Below are 15,210 nucleotides of genomic sequence, written 5' to 3'. Positions count from 1 at the left end.
TTTCTGTTCTCATTTTATCTGAAGTTCTATTGTTCAAAACTATAAAAGGTCTGATAAAAACAAAAATCTGACCTTAATTTTGATAGATTCTCAAACTCTGTTTATATTTTTGAAAACAGCGCAGTGCACACTGGAATACTGAATAAATATTGCAAACATTGCTTTGTGCTCGCTCCTTGTAAATTTGATTAAACTAAGAGAGCTTTAAAATTGAAAGGTGAAAGTAGCTGAAAAATGACTTCTAAACCAAACCTCGTAACGGCAGATGCACTGTCGTAGTGAAGGATTGGTCGTTGCCCAACACCGGAGTGTTCATGAATCTCACCTTTTTTTTTTGCAACTTTTTGGCTGTTCAAGAATTGGATACTCTTTGGGATGTGAGTTTTAGATCTCCTTCCTTGCAGGAGTGTTAAACTTTTTCAGAGTATTTGACAGAGGGTGGTAAACAAGTATCTAAATCTGGTCTTTCCCTTTTGTAAGAGCAACTGCAGTGGTGCGAGTATAACCAAAGACCAAAGAGGGAAAAAAAGATCAAATTTTGGGTTTAGTGTGTGACGCTACGGTGGAAAGACTAAATTTGGTCAGACGTACATTATACGTTCGCCTGGTGTGGGGCGTAGACTATACCAACGCCTGATTGGGTAGATTCTAAAAAAAAAATAAAAAAATGAAAGAAGTGGGGCGGAGGTATAAAGCCCGCCCCACTAAAATGGTTTTGAAAACAAAGAATGGGGCGGGGGTATAATGCCCGCCCCATACAAAAATAAAAAAAACAAAAAAAATGGGGCGTAGACTTTACGTACGCCCCATGTGGAGCGTAGACTATACCAACGCCTGATGTGGGGCGTGGAATATACGTCCGCCTGATGTGGGACGTGCACTATATGTCCGCCTGGTGGTGGGGCGTGAAGTATACCAACGCTCGACTATATTTGGGTTTAGTCTTGGTCCCAGACCAAATATACTCTGGGTTTTAGTCGTTGATCAAAATTTGATCGATAGTACGTTCCACTACGTATGTTCAAAAGACCAAATATTTAGGTTTACTCTCCCACTGTGGACGCTCTAAGCTCATAGCTTGATGGGTTTGGGTTCCTCTAATCTGCTCGCCTTAATGTATGTTGAGCAATACCAGTAGTCCAAAATAGTGCCAGTCGTGGTAATTTGAAGTGTCCCTGATGTAGGATACTTTGGGTACGCCGATAATATCCTTTTTTATGATGTTATCTCTTCTTTTTCTTCTCTCAAACTTCAATCTAATTTGACGATGATAAGCAATTAGTTGATGGTAGTTGTAAACCAAGGTGAGCTTGACCTTGGCTGTGCTATTTTGACCAAAAGTCAAACGATTTATTTCTCGGTTCATCTTTTCTATTTTGTTGATTTGCTCTTCAATTCCGAAGGTTTTTGGTTAATTTGAGGGGTTTTCAGGCTCATTTGCCTCAATCTTCTTCTTCCCAAGGGATAAAGGGGTTGTAAGAGGAGGATTTTTGGATCCCCTTCTGATAATTGAGGATCTGGGTCTTTGAATCCTGAATTTCCCCCAGGTCATAAGCAATCAACTTCTCTAAGAGTTTGATCTAAAATAAATTGGTCGTTGATTTTTTGGTACATAGGAGGAGATGACCCTTGAAGTTGATAAGAAGTTTTTTCCTCCTAAGTTTGGAGATTGTAAGAGAGTTATTACTTATTAGTCAGGTTTGAACGTTGTTTTTGCTAAATAGATTAGTAGGTTTGGTGGGATTTTTTTTTTGTTGGTAAGAATTGTCATTGGTGAGGAATGTTTTTTAATATTGGGTTTAAAGCCCAAAGGTTATATTAAAGTTTAAACCTCAAAAAGGTCTACTACGTACAAGCCCAGGTAGCTAGGAAAAGAAAGAGAAAAATCCCCCCATCCTGATGCTGACGAGTTTCGAACTCAGATCGCTGGTATCATCACCCAACGACTTTACCACTGTACCACAGTGACATCTGCTAATTGGTGAGGAATGTTGTCCTCGGGACTTGGAGACTTGAACGTAATATTAACTTACAATAAATGATGAAAGTATGTTTGTTTTAAATTTCATAACGTTGAAGATCGTAGTATTGATATGGAACACGGAGTTATCTTTATTGCAAACCAGTTCTTCTTTGTTCGTCTTGGTATAAGAATGTGGAGAAAGATCTTGCCGAGAACCTGTGTGGTTGAATTAGGCAAGTTCCTCTTTATATATGGAAAATACTACTGGTTTCAGCATGATTGTCAAAAATGTTGGAGCTCATATAATGATGGATAAGCATACTCTAAATAGGACCTAAATGAGTTTTGCTAGGGTTTGTATTGAAGTAAATATTGATTATGAATTCATTTCTCCAATTCTCTTGGTGGTTGATAGTAAGGATGAGGTTGAAGTAAAATTGAATATGCTTGGAAGCCACCTAAGTGTATTGAATGTCAAACTTTTGGTGTCACCTCTTTTGCTAAAATCTAAACAGAACTAATCCACCATCTAAAGTGGTAGATAAGCGGGTACTTAAGAAGAATTTTGTTAGTGTGGATGTTAATGCTGTAGTTGGATCTCAAAATCTAATAAGAAGGGAAGGGATCCAAAATTAACTTGTCTTTATACTTCAGAAGAGGATATAGGTTCTAAGAATAAGTCTGATGCTAGACCCGATTTAATGGAGAATGATACAAATAATATTCATGTAAATTTGGAGCGTCATGTGCTTAATAATATTCCTATTGTCCAGATGACAGAAAAAAATGAATAACAAATTTATTTTGTTAGATAGATTGGTTGAGATGAGTCATGTGATGGTGAATGAAAAGAATAAAATTAAAGAATTTAAATATTGTTTCTGCTAGTTCTTAAAAGGAGTTGAGTAAAGGCTGGTGGTAAAAGTCATGTTCACAAGAATGGTTTTCTGAATAGTTTTGTTGCTTCCAACCTTTTTCCAAAGATTGTCGAGTTTAAAAACTCAGCTAGAGGTATTTTTTTTTCTTCGACTTTAAATAATGTTTAAGATACGTAGTTGGAACATAAGCGAACTTAATGATCCCTTAAACAATATGAAATAAAAAGTTTGACTCCGAATTATCCCATGTCTACGATTGGGATTCTCGAAACTCATGTAACATAAGTTAGTGAAGTTATCAGAAATAATATTAGATAAGTAATAAAGGTAAAGCTAATTTTGTTTTGGGGAAAGCTGACTTTATTTCAAAGTAAAATAACTTGAGGGGAAGTAGAACAGGTAAAGACCTATTACTGATCTCCTTACCTACGAAGTCGACGGCTGTTTTCCTTTCCAAGATTTTAAAGAATTAAATCTGGTAACATTAGCTCACTACTATTACTTCCCTGTAGATCCAAAGATGATTTTGTTATGAAGAACACTTTATTCCAATCCATTAGATTTTTTTGTGTAAAGAGAGAACACATTAAAAGGAAATTATGACATGATATCAAAAGACAATTTGGCATGATCATACTCAAATCACCAACGATAATCAGAAAGTCACATCAAAATGATCATCATCACCTACTGTAACCATCAGAATCACTAATTGTAATCGATACAACAGTGACTTCGATTAAGAAAAAATATTATACTTCGATTAGTGAAAATCATATCTTGGAACTACAATGGATATGAAGCTAAAGATACTAGAAATTACCTAGGTGACCTTAACAAAATGCTCAACCCAGACATTATTTTCTTACAAGAAACAAGATTAACTCTGACGAAATCTTTAATTATGTTAGATCAATAAGTTTCTCAAATTCTTTTTACGTACCATCTATAGGTAGAGTTAGAGGTATATGTATCCTTTGGAAGGATGGGTTTGACCTAGACATAATATTCAGTGGTAAAAACATGATACATTGCTTAATGGCTTCTATCCTGTGTGTATGGATTTCCATATACGCAAGAAAGAAGAACACAACGGAATTTTATTATAGATGTTTCTGACCATTATGATACCAATGCCCCTTGGATACTCATAGGTGACTTGAACATTACTTTGTGCACTGAACAGAGAGCAAATAGTTTTATGTCTTCTAGTTCTTACTAACTAGTATTGTTCATATAATATCTGATGCTGGCCTTGGTGATCTAGGTTATCATGGTAACCCAGTCACTTGGACCAGCAATAAGCATGGCACTGGAAAATTAGGTCCCGGTTAGATAAAACTTTATTGAATGCTGACTGGCTCATAACATTCCTGGACTCTTGTCTAAGGAATTTACCTTTCTTAGGATAGGACCCTTGTACCATATTTCTTGATATAACACCTAAAGGCATACATAATTCAAGAAATTTGAAGTTCTTTGAATGTTGGTTAAGGGATACTTCATGCAAGGGGAAGATTGTAAATGCTTGGAAGAATCAAGTTAATGGGTCTAATGCGTATGTGTTGGAGAAAAGATTAAGTGAAACAAGACGTTATCTATCACTATGGAACAAAAATACATTTGGTAACATACAAAGCAAATTATGGGAATTGCAGGAAAACTGTCCATTCTACAACAACCAACAACAAGTTGAAACAATATTGAGAAAGTTCAAGAAGTCAAAAAACATATAGAAGAATAGTACCAACTTGAAGAGGAATTCTACAGGCAGAAATCTAGAAGTACTATGTTCAAGGAAGTGGACCAGAATATCAAGCATTTTCATCAACAAGCTAATAAAAGGAGAGCTCGAAACAGAACTGTATCTATAAAGAAACCAGATGGTAATTGGTGTAGTGGCAGAAACGACCTCGAAGTTTTATTGAATTCTCACTCCAAAGACATCATGAAATCTACCAATCCGGCATCTGATAATTCATTGTTAGAAGTAGATCTTCTACCAAAGTGTATTTCTGATAATGACAATGAAACCCTCACAAAAGTGCCAGATAAAGCTGAAATAACCGAAACATTGAAGATGATGCAGTTGTGGAAAGGACCAGGACCGGATAGTTTTCCTCTGGGGTTTTTCCAAGCACAATGGTCTATAGTAAAAAAAGATGTAATACAGAGTTTCTTCAATTCTGGAAAACTCTTGAAGAAAATGAACAAGACGAACCTATGCTTGATTCCAAAGAGTAACCTTTCATAGTCACCGGGAGTTATAGACCGATAGACTTATGGAACTCAACTTACAAGCTGAATTCCAAGATTCTAGCAACTCGCACGAAGGTCCATTTGAATAAATTTATCTCTCTGATGCAAGCAACATACGGTTCAGGGAGACAGATAAGTAATAACATCACTTTATCCCAAGAGTTATTCCACTGCATGACGAAGAAAAAAAAAATGCTACATGGCTTGGAAGCTTGACATGTCAAAGTCTTTCGATCGTGTTGAGCGGGCTTTCTTGGATAACAATAACATCATGAAACAACTTGGTTTTAGTTCAAAATGGTGCAGTCTTGTCCAGGAATGTATCAGCACAACAGAAATATAGGTATTGCTGAGTGGATCACCGTGTCAGGATCTTAAACCATCTAGTGGCATACGTCATGGTGATCCGATTTCAATTTATTTATTCTTACTTACCATGGAGGTTTTCACTCGATCACTAGATAAGGCTGAACAAGAGGGAAAAATACAAGGGATTAAGATTGCATGTAATGTTTCGCAGGTGACGCATTTATTATTCATTGATGACTACCTGCTATTTGCTAAAGCATACATTCATGGTGCAGCCAATTTACTAGATCTTATCAATACATTTAGTGTTGTATTTGGTCGACAGATAAATTTTCATAAGTCGACTGTTTACTTCTCCAAACATATCTATTCAAGGCATTGCAAAATCATTCTTAGAAGACTAAAGATGAAAAATGAACTCTGGTGAAAGATATCTGGGAATTTCGTTCCACAATATAAGAAAGACCTTCTCATTCTCTAATCTAATAGATAATATGAAAAGAAGACTAACCAGATGGAAGGGGAAGTTCATTAATCAAGCAAGCAAAACAGTTTTAGTGAAGAATGTTATGTGAGTCTTCAAGATTCCTAATGAAACAATTAAGGAAATGGACAAAGTACAACGTAAATTTTGGTGGAATAAACATGATAGTAAAGGGTTTTACATAACTTCATGGCAACAAGTCAACAAAAAGAAAACTCCAGGTTGAGATTTACAATGCTTAAATAAATATTTACTTGCAAAAACTGCGTGGAGACTCTACCAATCAACAAAGCAACTTTGGGCTAAGGCCTTGAAAGAGAGATATTTCCCTCTTAGTTCGAAAGAAAAACTCCACTTGGGCGTGGCAAAGTGTACAAGCAATGATGAGATTTGTTCAGAAATACAACTTTTGAATTGTTGGGAACGGTAATAATATTCTTATCTGGAAGGATAACTGGATTCTGGGTATGTAGACTCCACATATCCAGCAGTCAGTATGCAGGAGGTAGAAGCTTACAACAAATTGTCAAACTTGATTGATCAAGATACAAGAATATGGAAGGTTAATATCATTCGACATATTTTTAATCAAGACGATGCATAAATTTTTTGAATATGATAATTCAACCTAATACTGGAGACAGACTTGTTTGGACTCTCACAAGGAATGTAGTCTCAAGTCAGCATACACTAAGCTGGTTGAGCTCAAGAAAAATATTACTGTGAATGATGATGTGAGTATGTCGAAGTTCTAGAAGAAGCTATAGGGTGTCAAAACTATGCCACGAGTTAAACACTTCATATGGAAGTGCATGATTGTTATCGCTCCTTCAAACGAGAGAATGGCGAGAATGATAGGGTACACTGGTGATACATGCAAGATGCGCGGTCAGTGTATTGAAACCACAAAAAATATAGTCTGTGACTGCCCTTTTTCAGGAGCAGTTTGGATTTCTATACCTGGAGCAAGAAGGAGTATGCAAAATTCTAACAGTTTTGTACAAGATTGGATTAAAGGATGGTTCACAGATGGATTGAGCAGTTTAGATGAGGACTGGATAGTTAAAATGTCTAATACAGCTTAGGAGATTTGGAAATCTAGATGTCTTTGTGTTTTTGACGACATCAAACTTGATCCGGTTGAAATTATTCGTGTGTGCAATACTTGAATACCTCAACTGGTAGCAGCATATTGCAGACTTAATGCGGTAATACTGTGGAAAATGATGTACACATCCCTTAACACTTGGACACCACCAGCAAACCCATTTTATTCAGTATGTTGTGATGCTTCTTTTAAAAAAGTAAATAATATTTGTGAATTTGGTTACGGAATAATATTACGAGATTTTGCAGAAGGGTTTGTTCAAGGAAAATGCCATCATACAAATGGACACTTATATGCGGAGGAAGCAGATTGCAGTGGGCTGATACAAGCTATGCTATGGGCAGAAGAACTGGGACTTCGGTATGTTTGTTTTAAAATGGATGCGAAATTTGTGTTTGAAGCAGCAAATGGTAATATTCTTAAAGTAGCTTGGGAGAATCAGTCGATTGCTTTGGATATTAATATGAGACTCAGGAATCAGTCATTATGTACATGCAATTCCATTAATAGAAAATATAATAAGCCTGCAGATAGATTAGCAACACATGCTAGGATTTATAAGCTTTCTAAAGTTTGGTTAAATCATCCTCCAACTTTCATTGCTAGCGCAATATTGAAGGATGCAAACAATATTTTCTCTTGATTAAGCAATCTATTATTTTTCAGTATAAAAAAAAATAAAAAAATATATCCCCTTCATAGGCATACTCTCAACCTAGTGCCGTCCAAATATATAATATAGAGAGTGGAGATGATTTCTGTGAAGTTATCCTTGCGCATTTTGCATCCAGAGGTAATCGGTCATTCTAAACTTAAAATCCAATAACACCTAAGATTACTCGCAATTGATAGCCAAAAACATGTTGAGAATACATGGCAATCATCACAAAATGCCTTTGAACCATTCCCACGGGGGCAAACTCTGAAATGTTGAGACTATTGGTGTAGGCTATTTGGAAAGTATGATTATTATTTTCTCTCTGTCTCCTCCTCTCTCTCTCACTCCTTCTTCTCCAACAAAACTCATCAAGAACAATCCTTCTATGCTCAGATCTAGTCCATTTTTTGAACTAGGTCTGAGCAGATTTCTTCATTATTCCTTGTTTTCTAGGTTAGCTAGTAATTTAGTGTAGTTTTTATTATGCTTTTTACTTATCTACACCATTATGGTGGGTTTATCTACTCTTTTGAGGTTTATCTTCGCTTTAATGGCGGTTCTTGGTTATTGGGTTGGGTTTTAAGATCAATAGTGATGCTCTCTATGCTCTCCAACGACGAAATCTTCATCTTGATGGTCTCCGACGGCGGAATCTTCATTATCAATTTATCCGGCGACGGAATCTCCGTAGGTGGTTTTTTTAACGACGGAAGTTTCATCACTAATTACAAGAGATTTGAGCAAATCACTCATACTTTGGGAGCACATCTTTCTATAGAAGAAAAACAAACTAAATGGTTGGAAGTTATTTCAAAAAAAAACCATCATTCTTCCGATTTAATCGGATCTTATTCATACTTGTATTTGTCTTACTCCGGTAATCCTTCTCTTTTTCTTGTCAGATTTCTCGGTATTGTACTTTTACGGCATGTTCTTGTTACTTTGCATTCTCTTATTTTCGATGTTAAACTCATTGTAACCTCGAATTCTCATTAATGAAAAGGTTCCTTGTTTATCATAAAAGAAAAAAAGTATGATTAGGATATCAAGATTCAAACATATTTTTGGGCGGAGTCAAACACTAAAATATTGGGTTCAACGGCTAATATGTGATAGATTTACGTGACTCGAATTTCTATGGGTCTCTTTGAGTTAAAATTGAGATTATTGGCTTAGGTTACTTTTACTATTTTCACTTAGCTCTTTGTTCTTATTTCTTTTTTTTGGGTGATCGATCCAAATTCGGTCTCTTTTTTTTTTCTTTTTTAAAAGTGTTTTTATCGAGTTGAGGTACCCCTCAGGTACCTCTTTATCAATGAATTTCCCGTATTGACCATTGGAAAAAATAAATAATATGAGAACAAATTCTGAAATGTTAGTTCAACTTTCATTTATAAACCAAAGGAAACTCATAAACCAACCTGTATAGTTGGCCTTGAGACTTGACTCTAATATTTGAGATTCCAACCCCCGATAAAATGATACACCCCGCTAGAATTGTGCAGTTTCTTCCCCATAATCCATTGATTCGAAACCGACCCTTCTACAATCGGGACATCAGGCGTTGGTCCAAATCTGGGACATGAGGTGTCATAATCTTAATGGTTGAGAGGGAAATGATTCTTGCAGATGTCCACTTCTAGAATTTTCCATTCGAAACTAGGATTCTGTTATCTGAAGATAGAGCAATTCACTACACTGATAGGTCAAGTCACAAGTGTGATCCAATGATCAATATGTATTGAGGGTCCTACTAAAACCGAAATCTTACCGCATTTGTAATGAATGTTTGTTAAACCACATGATCATTTTACATTTTTGGAAAGATGGTCAAAAGAACCGCGAAACTAATAGATAGGAGGCCCCTAGGATGATTACAGTCAACTTATGTAGGTTGAACGTGACCTGATCGCATCTCTTTGTTACCCATATCTCCTCAACTAATAGCCAAGCTCACACTATCCATACTACCCAAAAACAGAAACCTGGTCCCACACAAACAAAAAATCCCATCCTAACAATATGCAGCAAGGACCAAATAATCAAAAGCCTCATTATAAACAGATAACATGTGGGAAAAGAAAAATGATTTCAAAGATACAAGAAAACAGAAAACAAAGTTTCCATAAGAAAATGAATGAGAATATTTGGTCTTATTCTAGGTACCACATATTGGAATCCCTTAAAATGTTCCACACTAGTAAAATCAACCAGAACACTCTCTGGCATACAACCTGAGAAAAATAAGAAGAAAAAAAAAACACAAGATGAAGATGAAGAAGAAGAACATTACCTGACTGACATGAACTAGCACTTCGCTAGTGACATTACATCAAATTTAAAAGAAAAAAAAATAATAGTAATAATAAACTATTTTGTTGTTTTTCCTTTTCCTTTTTTTTCTTTTCTTTTCTTAAGTATCGTCTCGCCAGAGATGCACGATACATATATTAAGACTCTTCTTTTCTGAATACATCCCGCAATCTGATTTTACAACTCAATCAAACACTGAGAAAGAAAAAAACCCTAAGCTTTAAAAACAAATATCAAACCTTAAACACAAAATCCCTGTAACTGCTTCTTCCCCCTGAATTTGAGATCCTAAAGATAGGTACTCATGTTAGCTAGATGATAATCAAATTTTCTATGTATAATGAGGGGATATGTCTAGATTTCACCAGTCATCTGATTCAACCGATTTTTCCTTCACCTACAGTAATTTCCTGATCCAAAATAATGATCCTCCTAGGCAGCAATTCCTGAAGCAAGAAATGACAAACAACTTGTCAATAACAAGGCTAAAAAATAGTTATCAATACAAAGCAAAATTGTAGGATCAACGAAATGTTTGAAGCTTAGCTTCTGTGTATACCAGAATTTAGTTTACAAACAGACACATTATGAAACCTAACTGCCAAATGAAGATGCATATCTGACTACCAATGTCAAACATGGGACAGTATTCATGAAAAGAAGTTATGGTTATGTGGCCCATCTAGTACCTTAAGCAAAACAAAGGAAAATCCATCACCGATTAAGCGAGAGAGTACAGTAGTTCACTAAGTTGATTGGACTAATCCATTGCAACAAGAGATGATAAAACAAAGGCAAGCCCACCAAACACGCAAGAGAGTTCATCAAGTTGATTGGATTAATCTGTTTCAGTAAAAAGAATATTTCCAAGATCACTAAAAATGCAAAAAAAAAAAAAAAAAAAAATCTAATTATAACTCTATTTGTCTGTTGTGTATTTATAAGTTCATGCATGCCAGCCTGCCAATGTGTTTTATACTCAAATTTGCAACATCATAGGTTGTACGTACCTTCATACTAAAATTTGAGGATTCTTTAGTTTTACCTGTACAGGAAGCTATTTTAGGGAGGATTGGGGGGAGGTCATATAGGAAATCTAAAACATTGATATTCTGAATCAAACAACAATGTCAACAAACATATGATGATTGGTCCAAACAAAATCAACCAGAGGCAACGGTTCTAGAAATGACTGTACTAATATTCATATGAGGAAACATGTATTGGATGCACAGGTAGTTAGTATGTGAGATAAATAAAGGAACTCACCTCTATTTGCTTGTCTATTTGTAACACTATAACCACCAACAAAACCAGCAGAACTTTTAGATGCAACATCAGAAGCTGTACCACCAAGCCCATAGCCAAATGAATCAGAAATATCTAGCTCAGAATTTGACCGCCAAGTGGAGTCCCCGTATATAGAACCACCACCACCACCACCACCACCATAAAAGTCTTCAAATGCCCCATCAGGAATACCATTCAATGTACCATATGATGGTGTATTGACATTGGCCCCGCTGTTTCTACCATATCCTCCCCCTCCCAGACCATAATTGCTATCACCATTTCCATAGCTCAGATTGCCAACATTGTAGCTAGAGCCACTCCCTCCGGCTTGAGCAGAAGAAATAGGAGAGGAACCCCAATTTGCAGCAGCAGTGTTACCACCAAATGCATTTCCTCCAATAGTCCCACTTCCTGAACCCAAGTAAGCACCACCCGAATTAGATGAGTTTGTAATCATGCCTCCCCCGTTGCCCCACACATTTCGAGCTGTAGAGTTCAAAACTGAACCAATTCCTCCATTGCCCCCACCATAACCAATAGAGTTACCGTATCTACTTGAGTTCCCATTGAAGTAAGGGTTCAAACCCCGTCCATATCCGAAATTAGAGCTAAGATTTGCATTTCCTCCATAGCTTGGGCTCAATGCCTGATCAAAATTAACACCCATTCCAAAGCCAGAAGGACCAAATGGAGAAAACCCACCTCTACTACCAGGAGCTGGACTAAACCTATCCATCCTCATACCATAACCACCAATAGAGGTCGGGTTAAATCCCTGATTGAAGCCAGTAAGGAAGTTATTGACCCTATTCATCCCGTAATTAAATCCACCTAAAACACTGCGGTTAGGTCCTGGAGATAACTCTTTCGGGACAGCCCGCTTAACCTCTACCATTTTACCATTTAGTTCGTGAAATGTTTTGAGCAGCACCGTGTCAACAGAATCCTCTAATTCATATGTTATGAATCCGAATCCTCTAGGTCTTTGGGTATTGTGGTCATACATCACCACAACATCTGTGATATCCCCAAATTGTTCAAAGTATTGTTTGAAATCACTCTCTGTAACAGTTGATGCTAAACCTCCTACAAATATCTTTTTAGTGCGAACAGGACCTGGTGAGCCATGGATGCTGCTGCTGCTTCTATTCATAATCTGTTGATCATCCCTAGGTACAGCCTTCTTTGCTTCGACCTGAAAATTAGAATTTGAATAAATACCAAATTTACATACTACGTGAACAAGGCACTGCAATTGTTTATGATTCCCCACAAAATAATTAGATCTTAGAGTATTCTCTACATCCAATGAGAAAAGAGAAGCAAAAATTACTAACATGTTTTTGTATGCATCAACAAGGAGAACAAAGAAAATCGAGTACAAGCTTTCTATAGACACAAGAACTATTTGAATTCGATATGCATTTGAACAGATCGACTCTGGAGTTACGAAATTTTGATTTTCAAACAAACATAGAGAAAGAAATTAACAAAAACTTTCATAAGTAAACAATTGATCATATAGTCTACTATAATTCACACACTAAATAATTAAGAAATGAAAATTGGTTGTTAAGAGTTGAAACACAAATGCGTACCGTTCTACCATCTATCATGTGCTTATCCATAACTACTCTTTCTGCAACTGCTGGGTCTGCAAACACTACAAAACCAAATCCACGAGCACGACCGGTTGTCCGATCCTTCATAATGACTGCCTCCACCACTTCACCATAACTTTTGAAATACTCCTTCAACCGATCTTCATTAGTATCCCACGAAATTCCACCAATAAAAAGTTTTCCATGATCCGATTCCATCCTAACTGTAATCCACACATTGAATTATATCACCAACCCAAATTCTAAATCGAAATTAAGTGTATCTAAATTGAGAATGAAAAAGCAAAAGCAAAATTCAGGAATGCTCTCATAATTTCAAATCTGAAGACAAAAAATAGAATTCTAACAGACATGAGACAAAACAAACTCTCCCAACTGAATAGATAAAAGCAATCCAATGGATCAAAATGCAACAGATAAGAATCCAATGAAACAAGCAAACAACATACCTTATCCAAGAATTTACCCAAACAAAAGACAGATAACTTGTCAGATACGAAATGGGGCTAATCCTAAAACATCGGATCCTTCAAAACAAATCCAGAATTCCTGGAACAAACCAAAAAAAAAAATCAAAATTTCAAGTTTTTTTTTCAAAACCAATGAATGCAAATCGAGTTAAATCAGAATTGCGAAGAGAATTATGAATTGGAGATCGATAGAGGGATAGTAGAACACAAAACTTACAAAATAAAGAGAAACCCAGATTAGAAATCGAGTGAATTTCTTTTGTAAGATCTGAGATTAATAAAGAGGAGGCATAAGAAGAACAGAGGGCTTGTTCATCCTCCCCAAAAGCCCCCCTATTTTACTTTCTTCTTTGATTAAAAAAAAACGGTTTAACTCAATTTACAATATTTATAAGAAGAAATTCTATACCAAAATGAAGATGAAGAGAGACAAAAAAAGAGAGTCTGTGAGAGATTAGATGTGTGTTGTGTAATAGAGAGAGAAAAGAGAGAAATGGGTTTCGAATCTGAGAGCCCAACCTTATATAAAGAGAGAGAGAGATGATATCAAGTTTGCCGAATTTTACGAAATAAAGATGATGACCAGTGACGATATAATTCGTTTTTACTTTTACCTTAATGTTTAGTACTCAAACATAGTCAGCCAGTCAGTTTTGTAATAAGTCAGGTGTAACACTTGTAAACACACTGTCAAAATGTCCACTAATAGATAGCAGAAATTTATTTGGATCGAATCACAAGTCTCGACCAAGGATAGAGAAAATACAACAAAATCGCCTTATTTTGTTGTTTAGATTTTAATGAGATTTAGATCTCCAATTTGTTTACTATGTCGAGCTCCAGGGCCGTCTTATCATTTTTGGGTGCTCTAGGAAAACATAAAATATGAGAATTTTTTTATATGTCATTATGTCACAGTTTTAGTTAGCGTTTTAATTTGTGGGAGATTAATCCACACACCGAAAACAATAACTTGCATTTGGCTAGGCGGTCGATGGCTGCCTAAATATTGTTTAGTTTTTTTTTTTGTTATATTTTGGGTTCTAGATTTATGATTTAGCATAAAATTCCCCAAAAACTCCGCAAAACTGGTTATCAACATTCAAATTCAAAATAATAGCGATATTTATCACTGTTATACATAAATCAGCAATGATTACAGTTGTTACAATTTTATGTAACACAAAATAATTGTATTATAATTGTAACACATTAACTACCATATGAGAAGACTTTTTTTTAGGGACCTAGGAGGCCGCCTATAGTGTGCTATAAGACGGCCCTGTCGAGCTCGATTTGACATATATTTCGTAAAGAAAACTGACAATTTTCATATGTTCTTAATCTCATTTATACTCAGATGACAATGAATTGTTCACTTGGTAATAGGTACGGTATTAAACCAAAACTCTGAATTGTTAAAAATCGATTATCGTAGAAGCTCGCATCTAAAGTTTAAAATGGAACATCGAATTGGGGACAATTGGAAGCATCAAAGTAAAAATAGTGTTCCATTGACATGTTTAAAATAACAATATAGTTAAGATGTATTACACCCTGTGGTAACGAACCAAGTCTTAACAACACTAATTATTAGTAAAGAAATTTTTAGAAAAGTAACATATGAAAATAAAAACGATCATCTATTATGGAATAAAAAAAGAAAAAAAATCAATTTTTACGGGACAAGAGGATTATAACTTATAGCTATATCCAACTTGTGTATCCGGGAGTGCTTGTTTTCACTGTTCGTTAATTTTTTTTTTCGTGTTTCATCTAACATTTTTTTTATCCTTAATTAAAATGTTGAATTTGTCCTTGTTTTGAAAATTATTTTTCAAAAAGTCAATTTC

The 15,210-nt window shown here is 35.6% G+C and overlaps 1 protein-coding gene across 3 annotated transcripts; it reads right to left on the bottom strand.

Annotated features, from left to right (window-relative positions):
* Nucleotides 1-9,755: 9,755 nt before the first annotated feature.
* Nucleotides 9,756-13,853, bottom strand: LOC113302693 (heterogeneous nuclear ribonucleoprotein 1-like). 3 transcript variants are annotated; one of them, XM_026551635.1, is made up of 7 exons: nt 13,575-13,853; nt 13,337-13,436; nt 12,864-13,090; nt 11,242-12,460; nt 10,983-11,017; nt 10,662-10,815; nt 9,756-10,418 (listed from the first exon to the last, which is right to left on the bottom strand). In XM_026551635.1, exons 3-6 carry the CDS (start codon nt 13,083-13,085, stop codon nt 10,687-10,689), a joined length of 1,605 nt encoding a protein of 534 aa, XP_026407420.1. In that variant the 5' UTR covers nt 13,086-13,090; nt 13,337-13,436; nt 13,575-13,853; the 3' UTR covers nt 9,756-10,418; nt 10,662-10,686. The 3 variants fall into 3 exon arrangements, 2 of the variants coding, with proteins under 2 accessions (XP_026407420.1, XP_026407421.1); XR_003337040.1 differs by lacking the exon at nt 10,983-11,017 and having other exon boundaries at nt 13,575-13,850; XM_026551636.1 differs by lacking the exons at nt 10,662-10,815; nt 10,983-11,017 and having other exon boundaries at nt 9,764-10,418; nt 13,575-13,850.
* Nucleotides 13,854-15,210: the final 1,357 nt, after the last annotated feature.

Source organism: Papaver somniferum, chromosome 1 (assembly GCF_003573695.1).
Source record: "Papaver somniferum cultivar HN1 chromosome 1, ASM357369v1, whole genome shotgun sequence".
Taxonomy (NCBI): domain Eukaryota; kingdom Viridiplantae; phylum Streptophyta; class Magnoliopsida; order Ranunculales; family Papaveraceae; genus Papaver; species Papaver somniferum.
Note: the sequence above shows the minus strand (reverse complement) of the source record. Positions and strands in the feature narration are given on the sequence as shown.